This window comes from Telopea speciosissima, chromosome 10, assembly GCF_018873765.1.
Source record: "Telopea speciosissima isolate NSW1024214 ecotype Mountain lineage chromosome 10, Tspe_v1, whole genome shotgun sequence".
NCBI classification, from domain to species: domain Eukaryota; kingdom Viridiplantae; phylum Streptophyta; class Magnoliopsida; order Proteales; family Proteaceae; genus Telopea; species Telopea speciosissima.
This window is the reverse complement of record NC_057925.1, coordinates 3023757-3035968: the sequence shown is the minus strand read 5'-3', so window position 1 is coordinate 3035968 and position 12212 is coordinate 3023757. Positions and strand designations below refer to the sequence as shown.

Genomic DNA, 12212 nt, shown 5'->3' with positions numbered 1-12212 from the left:
GGATCGAATTTGGATTTTCGGTTATCCATTTACAGCCCTAACTATGAGACAAATAAACTTTTTTTATTTTTGGATAAAAAATAAGCTTTTCTTGTTGGTAAAGGAAAAATGTGACATTATCATGATTCATGACTCGTCAAGAAGATAAATTTCTCTTGACGATCCATAAAATTTCACCACATGGCAAAATAATGTGGTAATTCAAGTGTTAGATAGATTGTGGACAATTAATGGACACTTGAGAAAGGTCATTTGTCAAATTTCATACACAAATGCATGGGCATCTTGATCGTCGAGGGAAGTGCCAGCAATGTCAGCAAAGTGGTCGACAATGGGGTGGAATTGCAGAACGATGGGGGTGGGTGGGGTTGCAGGAAGAAGAAGAAGAATCGTTTCTAATCAAAAGGGTAAAAGGGTCATCTCACATCGATCCAGGTTTAGTTCGGGGATTAAAAAAAATATTACTAAGTCACATCATGACTTAACAGACAGACGCTAACGATATGCGTGTAATAGTAATTTATTGTAAACTGTCGGCGATACGAGTATAATTGGGACAAGTCGAGAGAAGGAATGTATAATTAGGGCAAAATATAGGAGAGGGGATGTAATTTACCCTTAATTCAATTATCTCATTTTTAATCATATGTTCGAACTATCACAACCACCACCTCCTCCTCATCGTCATCATCTTTCTTTCTTCTTCTTCTTCTTCTTCTCCTCTGCCTCCTCTTCACTCCTTTCTCCACAAAATGTTGCACCATCTCCTGTCTATAACCCTCATCTTGCCTCACAACTCCACCCCAACCTACAACACCCCTCCCTTGCTTTCCTGCCCTCCATCGTGCTCTCATCAACCCCCGCTCCATTCTCTGTTTCTCTGCCCTACCCCTATCACCCCACCCACTGCTTCCTTGCCCAATATTTGGCAGGATTGGCTTGGATTGGGAACTTGGGTTTTAGAAACAAGAAAGAGAAAGTCAGAAACAAACAGCGAGCACTAAAATTTTGTTGCTAACCACTGGCTATGTTTGGATATCAAGAAAACAAAAAACAGACAAAAATCATAATTATACAATGATTGATTTATTTGTCTCTCACCTCGAAGTCAAGATTTTTTTAGAAGTTTTTCTTTTCTTGGTCACCTTGTCATCTTTAGGAGCATTACGACGATGTTCCTACTTAGTCTGACTCATGTCCATATAGAACTCTTTCCCTCATGTAGTTTGATGCGGTTGGAATTTCTTTCCCATGCTTTGTTTAATATATTTTCTTTGAAAGAGGGTTTCCTGAAATACAACATCAAACCAATGGGAGTACACATGGAAGCATAACAGATGCAGTATTTCCACCTTTCATGAGGGGTGGGGTTGTCATTATGCCTACATCTGTGTCTGGGCACAGGGGACACGCTACCTTCCAGACTTCTTTTTCCCCTTTTGTATTACCAAAAATAATATAAAATTAAAAAATTAATTTATTAGACACGTGGTCAATTACAATGAACCACAAGACCTTGGTGGCCTGACAACAGAAAGCCAAACCAAACTGAAAACCAAACCAACAGTGTCCGATCCAAGATAACATTGCTCTTAAGTGGAATCTTAATGGATAGATAGTATCTCTTGTGAGCTAAAGATAACAATCTAGCTAACACTGGGAACTAAACTGTTTTATTTCTTCTCTACACATCAGTTGTTGACCAGAAATTATACAATCCTTTTGTGAAGAAGTTACAAGAGCTGGATCTGACACATTCACCCTCTATTGGCTTGAATCTGGTTTGGATTTACTACAGTTGCTTTGTGTCGCATAAGTGCTGTCTTCTGATTTATTTTGGGGGCTTGAGCCATTAGCTGCATGATGCTCACTCATGGTGCCTTCTCGTTGATCATTGCTACCAGACAGTTTCTTTGTTTCAACAACAATCTCCTTTAATGTCTCTTCTAATGCATCCAGTCTGACTTTCACCTTCAACAGCTCTGGATCAGAGTCAACTTCTTCATTTTCTTCTGTGGCATTCAACTCCATCTCTTTTGCTTTTTCTTCCTCCTGCTTCTTTTTGAGTTCCACCTCCTGAGACCAATGATGGAAGAAAGGAATTAATAAAAAATGGATCTAAACGCAAAAAAAAGAAAGAAAAAAAAAAACGGCACATTGAAATTGTACCATTACATAGTATTTGATTTGACTACAGAAGCTTAAATAAAACATTCATATTTTGTTGAATTTTGGACACAATACAGTAAAAATTTTAAACTCAATAAATAGTGACCAAAATCCTAAATATATTTATTACCGATTCAGTATACGTGCAATTATGCAACCATTCAGATGCTTCCTACAGCATCCATCAAGGTACTTGTTTATGGATATAATCATCATAGAAAAGCTTTTCAATAATAAAAAGTTGGGTAACCATGCCTGATTCTACCACATAGCGAATCAGATGGGGCTGAAAATTTGTTGACATATAGATCCCAACATCGCCTTTTCACATGTCAAGTTTCAGCCCAATTCGAAGTTTACCCGACAATGGACAGTTGCTACATCATTCCACCACGTGGCAGAATCAGGGCCATGGTTACAGTCTAATTATAACCAACTGCGCTTAGCACAACCCATCTGCATGGAGATATACATTTTAAGTGCCACAAGGGATAAAGACGTCGCAACAATAATGCGAGTATCCGACGACATTTGTTCTCAATGGTAATAGTTGATTGTCTATCTTTCATGGAACTAGTTCTTTAAAAACTTAAATCCCGAGCTAGAATCACAACAGCTATTGCCTTAGCAAAAGTATCTCCCCAGAAAAGGTGGCATTGTAAAGGTTTGTTAAATGAATGGCTTAAACTGGTGAACCATACAAGGATCTTAGAAGGAGAATGCTTTCCTTCTTTACATGGTTAAAAATAATTTTTATGCATGTATGTAAGAACAAATGATGTTTAAAAATAAACCCTTGATGAGGAAAAGAATAGAGCACAATAACATGCAAACAATATCCAGAAAAGATAAAATTTCATTACCGCCTCCATCCTTCTGATCTCGTAGCGAGCATACTGAGCCACCAAAAATACAGCTGTTACAGGACATAAATTTTGTTCAGATTGTAGTGTTAAAAGCTGAAACTTTGAAGTATGTTAAATGGTCAATAACAAGCTAGAAAATTGAGATACCCAATGAAGGCATGCATACAAAGAAGAGCTGCACTAGATGAAAATCAAGCCTGACAATGGGAGAAAAGCCAATTAGAATATTTTCCAAAAACTGCAACTAGGAACGAAACCAAGTGAGGATGGACAATGAATATAAGTTCATAAATAACGTGGAATTATTAACCATTTTTTTCAATAATATTCAGTTCCCCTGGAAACTCCTGATCTTCTTAAATTATATAGATGAAAAGTAAAAATAGAAGCCAAAGAGCTAGCTAATATTATTTAAGTCTAGCCCTTGCAAGGAACTGATATAGGTCTCTACCACACAATTCAATTACGATTGATACTGATTATCTAATAATTTATTCAGATTCTCCGAGCATTAAAAACATTACAAACCTTAAACCCCAATAAAATGACACATATAAACCAAATTGAAGCTGACAAAAAATTGTAATAAAAAAAGGATGGTTCCAAACTGAAGTATCAGTACCCAAATTTCTTCTTCTTAGGGGGTGTGGTGAAAAGAATCTTAGCAGCAGTCATGAAATCCAGTTTCTCTAATTGATGGTACACATCGCCATCCCTAATTGCAGCATCCTTGTTACTGTTTTCGCTGTTGTTTCCTTTCGAGACAATGGAATTGTTGGAGCAGAGAGGCCTGGGATGGACGAGGCGTGCTCCCCCTAAAAATCGGCAAAGATCTGCTCCCACACGAAATGTCCTACCCATCTTCTTTCAACATTTCTGTACTGCACATGATACATGTACACTTCACATTCAAGAAAAGAAGAAATTAAGGTTTAAGACTTAGCTCTGCTAACTATCTTTCATCAAGTTAACCAACCACATGATGCAGAAACTAGCAATCCCACACAACAGTTTATAGATGACTTTGAAGAATGCAGAAAATGACAGGAGAATGCCCATCCTTTGGACATCAAAGGTTTTGCAAAACTAATATTAAAATGAGGAGATGATCTTAACCAAAGGATTCAGTTCTTTATCAAACTGACTGCAGAATTGGCAGCATTGACAGGAGCATGAAACAATTAGTTCTCCATCTACGGTTGACATATGGAAAGAAGAAAATTCTGTATTATCATTCGAGAAACCAAATTCAGAAGGGAGGGGGGGGGGGGGGGAGATTAAAACAGATCACCATTCCTGAACAGCTAACAAATAAGAATGCAACAAATTTTGACCAAAAAAAAAGGGGGGTTTTAGGATTCAAACAAATTTTGACAAAAAAAAAAAAGGGGGTTTTAGGATTCAAACTTCTTCACCATTCCTGAATACAAATAAGAATGGAACCAATTTCAAAAAAAAAAGAAAGGAATTTTAAGGATACCAATTCTTCAGACAAGAAAAAAAAATTCTACCAACTACAATTCTCAGGAAAAAAGAAAGAAGTGGGTATATGCCATTCTCGGACAGAAAACCATGACAGAAGCTCAAAATAAACACCTACGTCAACGAGGGTCATTACAGAACCTTGAAATATATCTGAAATCGAAGATGTTGGCCTCCTATGTTCCGAAGAACTAACAAGAAGGGGGAGGTGGAGAGAAATCGTAGCAGGGCTCCTCCTCATTGCAGCGGTGTTCTTCGCAGCAAAATTCCCTTCTTCACAGAACGGGTCTGAAGAGAGATCTTTATTTCATTCTTTAATAGAGAGAGATATAACCATAGAAGGGATCGGAAGAACCCTTACCTTCCCAAATCGTTGCAGGGTTCTTCACGGCAGGATACCTCTTCTACGGAGAGAGAAGTGCGGGAGTGAGGAGAGAGAAGAGGGGATGTTAGGTTACTGCTTCCACACCGGGGTGAGCAGCAGATATGGCGCCACTGATTTTTTGCTCCGACGGGTACTCCAGCAAAACGAGAGGAGTGAAGGTAAGGGTTCGCATTGAGGTCGAGAGGAGTGGAGAGAGGAAGTGCGTGAAAGAGGAGAGAGAATAGAGGATGTTAGGGTTGAGAAAATCAAAATTTCCTATTTTGAAATTGGTCGTTGGATTTCAAGAGGACACGTGCGGAAATCTTATTGGGGAATGGGAGGAATCTGACGGTGTCAGAATTGAATCTTTATCCCCTCAATTTACCTGCCCTTCAATTTTCTCAATTCCATCAGGGGGCGGAAATGATCACTCTACGCCCTACCCAAACAAATTGCCCAAGTGGGATCCACCTCCCTCTATTAGAGGGAATTGAGGAAATTGACAGGCAGGCAAATTGAGGTGAATTTTCTGTGGGGCAAGTGCCTTCTTTAAAAAGTTCAATCGCCATCCCTGAATATGGATTTTTATCACCTCCAATTTTGACAAAAAACTATCACCACAATTTGTCTGCCCATCAATTTCCTCAATTCCCTCTAATAGAGGGAGGTGAACCCACTTGGGTAGGGGGTAGGATGGTCATTTTAGGACCATACTACTTTGGATATGGTATGATCTTTTATCCATTAAGGGTTGGGAATTTGGCAAGATTGGCCAGGATTGAGAACTTGGGCTTTAGAAACAAGAAAGAGAAAGTCAAAAACAAACAACTGACACTGAAATTTTGTTGCAAACCATAGGCTATGTTTGGATGTCAAAAAAACAAAACAACATAATGAGACAAAAATCATAATGATGTAATGATTGATATATGTATCTCTCTTCAAATTCTTTTTTTTTTTTTTTTCGTTTTTCTTTTCTTGACATCCAAACTTAGCCTTGTCATCTTTAGGAGCAGTACGACAATGTTCCTACTTAAGGCTGACTCTCGTCCATATGGAACTCTTTCCCTCTTTATGTAGTTTGATGTAGTTGGAATTTCTTTCCCATGCTTTGTTTAATATATTTTTTTTGGAAGAGGGTTCCCTAAATGCAATATGGAACCAATGAGAGTGCACATGAAACGGATGCAGTATTTCCACCTTTCATGAGGGGCGGGGCTGTCATTATGCCCACATTTGTGTCTAGGCACAGGGGCCACGCTACCTTTCAGACTTTTTTTTCCCTTTTTGTATTACCAAAAATAATATAAAATAAAAAAATAATAATTTATTAGACGCGTGGACAATTACAATGAACCCCAAGACCTTGGTGGCCTGACAACAGAAAGCCAAACCAAACCAACAGTGTCCTTCGCCAAGATAACATTGCTCTTAAGTGGAATCTTATTGGATAGATAGTATCTCTTGTGAGCTAAAGATAACAATCAAGTTAACACTGTGAACTAAACTATTTAATCTGTTCTCTACAGATCAGTTATTGACCAGAAATTATACTATGCTGGAATGCAGTATCCTCAGCCACATTCACCACAACCATGTCCAATATGCTTCAGGCCTTGATCAAAGGTCCCTCCATAGAATTGCCATGGACCAGAGGAACAAGAAGCCAAGATGGAACAGAAGCCAGTGTCCATCAACAACCTCCTAATGGAGCTCTTATGATCACAGCAGGTTGCGTCTGCTGAGCTGGATTTGTCATTCTGCAGGTAAGCAATCACTCCCACCATACACGACCCATACAATCATACATAGATCATCAATAACTAGTCTTAATTAAATTAATTACTAGCTAGGATGAGTAGTGATGAACTGAAGATAAAGAATGTGCTAAAAAAGTGAAAAGTTTTTTCTTTCTTGAGATGTACTAGGCGAATCACATTAAAGAGATATCCAGCTGAGCTCTCTCTCACTGTTTGGATATGTTTGATGGAATGTAAGGGCATAAACCAAGATCAAACCCATCAAATTCCATTTAATACCCACATCGCAAAATAATAACTCTGAACACTAAAAGTTGCTTGCATGATGAAGTATTCTCCAACCCAGTACACAGCACTTCAAAAGGTACATTGGTTGCATTGATCCAATAAATATAGGAGCAGAAACTACTCTATCTTCCTACCAACAGAATCCCAAAAATAACATTTATGAAATCTCATGGCAATAACAACCATTGCTCCAATGGTCACAATGACTGAAATTTATCTGAAAGGTAGAATCACAGACACAACTGAAGTTTTGCAGCATCCTCTAAGAACCAAACCGCACATAAAAGATATGATGCAAGAGCCAAAGACTATTTTTTCAAGAAAACAACTGGCTAATCAGACTAACCATCAAAGTGGCCACAAAGAAACCTTGGCACATAAATCCCACAATTCCGCGAAGGTGATAAAACAATACTGAAACAGGAAAATACCTACAAAGTGGAAAGGTAAACAGTTCAGCAACCGAAAATGTCCCTACAAGGATTGACCTCAGTTCAAGGAGTTTCAACCAAATCAATAGAGTATTACAATTACAGGCCATGAATAAACTGTTCATAGCATCCAATTATAAGAACAGAAGCTAGAATGTAATTCTCAACACCATAACAAAAAAGATAACCATAATCCATCAAACCATGAACACCTATCCACCATAAAACATAAGCCATCACATTTGTCCAACATGAATAACTAAACTATTTTAATCCTTCCTTGCCCAATCCTAATTCCTAAACCATCAACCCCAATCAAAGCAATATGTCCACCCTACATCATCAGTAATCTGCATTGTCCTTGCTATCTTTCATATAATATTCTATGAATTTAGGCTTCTCTTCCTCACTTTGAACCAAAAAGAGGTGGGCTATCTCCTTCCTCTCCATAAAAAATTGTTTTGCACGCAATCTATTGATGAAATCAACTCCTGGAATTGCATCAACTGCAGCGCAGACACTTTTTGCAAGATCATTTTGTGAGTCATTCTTGACTAAATCGCTTATCGCAGTAGCTATTACCTTTAAAAGACTTGAAATCTTATCAGCACCCCCTTTCTTTCTTTTCTTTCTACCACTTGTGACATCCGAACAAGGCCTACGACGAGTACGACTGCTACTTTCAATGGGAGTGGAATGAACATTTTCGTCGGCTTGAATATCTACTTCACCAGCAGTATTCATGTATTGCTCCACTGCTATAACAACAGCAGTAGCTGCTAAGATAATTATTAGCTTGTGCTTCTCGTATTCCTCATCGTCCTCGTGATCGATACCCATTTATACGTAGATCTACATTTCAAATTAGAAAACACCACATCGTTCAAATCAGAACATACTAAGGCTAATTTGCCAAGCTAAGATGATTTTGCAAAACAAACGATTAAGAAGTTGAGCGTTGTTGCCAAGTTCAAAACTTCAAGCTTAAGGATTACTTAACCCCCAAAAAAAAAAAAAAAAAACCTAAGGATAAATGGTAGTTCTACACCACTTTGAATTAGTTTTAACGTGACATAAGAAAACAGAATTTCCCTGTCTAGTTAGTACCAACCCACTGTTATGCCATAACTTGGCCGATTTACCTACAAAGCTGGCATTCCCTCTTTGTTTTGGTTCATTTATCCAATACTTCTAAACTACCATATTGTGTGTATGTGTGTTTGGTAGAAAGATTGAAAAAACCTAACAAATTAAAATCCCAACGTCACCTTAGCTATCAAAAAATTAACATAGCATTAAAACAACATACCGAATGTATGCTTGTTAGGCGCAAGATTGATAAGAAAGGAAGAGTGAAAATAAACAGTACTTAAAATTACTGAGATCAGTGGCAAATTAAGGAAAAAATAAAATTTTTTAATGATGAATGTTATTGCCAAAAAATAGTAAATGCACAAGCAAATGCAACATAATATGACCCACCACAAAACAGTGAAACATAACATAAAGAAAGTAGATATCCATGTAATGGAGATACATCCTAATGTATTTTTACTGCCTCAATAAACGAGATGTTCCTAGAATTGCACAAATCTCTAGCATGAACATATCAAGCAAGGGCACCTACACGGAAGCCTAAATTCAGACAATACCAGTTCATAAAAAAAAAAGCTTATCCCCCCCATTATGGATGACTTCTTCTCCAAAGGAAAGTTTATATGGCATCCCTTTTTTCTTCCCCTATAATCATCCTCTTAGTTCCTCCTTTAATATATTACTATTTCTTCTATTTCTAACAATTCTTTTCTAGCTACTTGTCCCGTGTTGTCCACTATTTTTACTAATTCTTCTCTACCTCCTTGTCTCTTGCTTGATCTGTTTTCTAGTCATCAGTATCGAATCTGTTTTCTTTCCCCATGTTCCATTATCAGTCCTGTCATAATGCATTATACATCAAGAACAACAACTATTTTGATGTTTCATGATTACTGGACTTTATTTTTAATGTTTTTGGTTGCAATGGTCAATTGGCACAATTACGAAGGCAAAAAGGTTTAGTCCAAGGAGTATATAATAAATATATCTTTGGATTTAAGTCTTTCCCTAATAGCATTAAGAATTTCAAAGTCAAATTGATTTGTTAGCCGTGGCTGAAAGAAATATCCTCTGATCTCTTCTTCCAATTGATCTATCTCATTCTTCTCTGTTTTCTTCATTACCCTCTTCAACATTTTGTATCATGTTCACCATTCTTTTCGAAGAGAATCAAAAGTCCGGTGGGTGGTTCCAGCCATGGCAGTGGCAGTGGTTCTAGTCAAGCAAAGTAGTAGAAGGTTCGACAGTGAACAATTCGAATCTCTCGCCATTAATAGCAAAAACCAGCTTCTTCCCTCCAACCCTTCCGTCCGTGACCGTGAGTAGCACCGAGTATGGAAGCAGAGTCTCGTTCTACTCCTGAAGCCAACTCCATTACTTCGAATCCTTTGGATTCCCAGAAACGACAGGAATAAATTTCGTTTTTCCTTTCTATGATAAAGGGCAGGAACACCGAAACAGACAACCAAGAGAGAAGAGTATCAAAAGTGGTAACCGCTCACCATACACCGCCACTGGAAATGGTTACAGGGGTGGGTGGTTCCAGCCATGGCAATGGTCGCAGGTTACTTCGTTTGCTTTCTCAGTGGATCCACCTATACATATTGCTGTTCTAAAAGTTAAGTTTATCTTGTACTGAAACTCGTTTTTTTCCTCATCGAAACTGAGACGAATATATCACAATTTCAGCTAATCAACCAAGAGAGAGAGAGAGATTTACCTGTGATTGACGTATCGGCTGCGCTGACCGAAGTTCTCAAATGCTAGTAGGCGAATCTGAAGAAGACAAAGACACACACAGAGAGAAGACTGCAAATGGGGTTTACTTGAGTTCTCTCCAAAACCCTAGGTTACCAAATCTGGCCGATGCACTTGAGAGATTTTCGAGCAAGAACACCAAGCGGAATCTAAAGCGAGTTTTTCGAACAAGAACACCAAGGGGAATCGAGGAAGACGAAGAGCTTCAAAGCCGATCCTTCGAGCTCTCTCTCCGTGGACGAAACTGAGTTTTTCGAGTAAGGACACCAAGCGGAATCGAGTAAGACGAAGAACTGCTTCAAAGTCGATGAAGCTGTATAACGAAAAACTCAGTTTCGAAACTGAGACGAAAAAACGAAGGAACCTACGACCACAGTCGAGTGTTTTTTCCAGTTCCATTTGGGATTAAGGTATTTATACCAAGTTTAGATTTAGGTGGTTCAATACGTCAAAATGCAACCAGATGGTTAAAATAGAGCAAATTACATGCACCCCCTATAGTTTGAAACAATATCAAAATACTTTCTATAGTTTTATTATTACAAATAACCCCCTGATGGCTAACGGTGTTAGTAAATTATTAGTTTTGAAAGTGAAAAAAACAACTTTACCCTTTATACATCAATGACTTAATTTAAGGTCAATTTTACCCTTATTTACCTTCTCCTCCAAACAAAAAAATCCCTAAATGATTTAGGGTTTTGCCTACACACCAACTCCGGCAAAACTTGCACAAACCATTTGCGGCGGACATCCCCTGGCCCAGCCATTGCCACTACCATTGCCATGACTGAACCACCCACCCCTGTAACCATTTCCAGTGGCGGGGTATAGTGAACGGTTACCACTTTTGATTCTCTTCTCTCTTGGTTGTTTGTTTCGGTGTTCCTGCCCATTATCATAGAAAGGAAAAAATGAAAATTATTTCTGTCGTTTTTGGGAATCCAAAGGATTCGAAGTAATAGAGTTGGCTTCAGGAGTAGAACGAGACTCTCCTTCCATACTCGATGCTACTCATGGTCACGGATGGAAAGGATTGGAGGGAAGAAGCCGGTGTTAGGATTTTCCCAAAATGCGACGAGTGTGGGCTTAATTAATTATCGGGTCGATCATTGATGGGGATCAAGAAATACAAGGGCTGACATGGCTGCTACTATTTTATTGAGATGGACCGGACCGGCTTGGGCCATTGTGGAAGTGGGTTAGGGTTGGTGAGTATTATAAATACTAATGATGAGAGGTCCCTGCAGTTACTAGTCTCTTTTCTCTTTTCTCCACAAGAAAGGGAGTTGTGGGAGAGTTTAGGAGACGGCAGAAGATCTCCATCGCGAATTGCATTCATTCTCTAACAGATTGATACTGCTTATGGAGGCGTTCTTATCTATTCTTCATTAGCATACGTGGGTGTCAGGTACACTTTGCTTTCCCTGTTTATTCTGATTCAATAGTGTTCTAGAGATCTGTATGGGGACGGATTTGGGTTTGACAAAAACCCTTGCGTGTTCTAACAAGTGGTATTAGAGCCGACCATACGGACCTAGGATCGATTGATTAAGAACCTAGATCGAGTTTTGATGGTGGAAATAGGGATTTTGGCCGGATTTTTGGCGAAACCGCACGTTTTGGCCGCTGCCAAATTTTTCCATCAGCGAAAGTCGGAGATTTTTAGATGGGTACGAAGGTCTCGGAGAGACGATCACGACGATGTGTGGATCGTCACTGCCGCGACCGAATGCGCCAGCCGAAGTAGCGAGTGAGATCCACGTGTCAGCGGCAGTTGTAGAAAAAAAAAATCGTAGCGATGCTGATGTCAGCCCTGATGCTTGCGGGTCACATTTGACCCTGTCAAACCTGACTCGACCCAAACCCGATTGTTGACCCGGTTGGGTGGTCCGGCAATCCGATTTAGTCAAACCGGGATTGGCCCGGTTTGGTTAGCTTAGTTTGGTTTGATTTAGTTCTGACCGGTTCGGTTCGCTTTTCAAAACAAAAAACAAAA

General features: G+C 38.9%; 1 protein-coding gene across 1 annotated transcript; it reads right to left on the bottom strand.

The window, feature by feature from the left end:
* Positions 1 to 1735: 1735 nt before the first annotated feature.
* Positions 1736 to 3962, bottom strand: LOC122641812. The gene is made up of 4 exons (XM_043835117.1): positions 3658 to 3962; positions 3183 to 3232; positions 3033 to 3085; positions 1736 to 2076 (listed from the first exon to the last, which is right to left on the bottom strand). Exons 1-4 carry the CDS (start codon positions 3894 to 3896, stop codon positions 1765 to 1767), a joined length of 654 nt encoding a protein of 217 aa, XP_043691052.1. The 5' UTR covers positions 3897 to 3962; the 3' UTR covers positions 1736 to 1764.
* Between the last annotated feature and the right edge of the window lie 8250 nt (positions 3963 to 12212).

Excerpts from the sequence above, each read along its gene's own strand:
- LOC122641812 (XM_043835117.1), bottom strand. The coding sequence starts at position 3,896 with ATGGGTAGGACATTTCGTGTGGGAGCAGATCTTTGCCGATTTTTAGGG. Across the intron at positions 3,233-3,657 it reads CCTAAGAAGAAGAAATTTGG|GCTTGATTTTCATCTAGTGC; the intron begins GTACTGATACTT and ends TCCCATTGTCAG. Across the intron at positions 3,086-3,182 it reads TGTATGCATGCCTTCATTGG|CTGTATTTTTGGTGGCTCAG; the intron begins GTATCTCAATTT and ends GTCCTGTAACAG.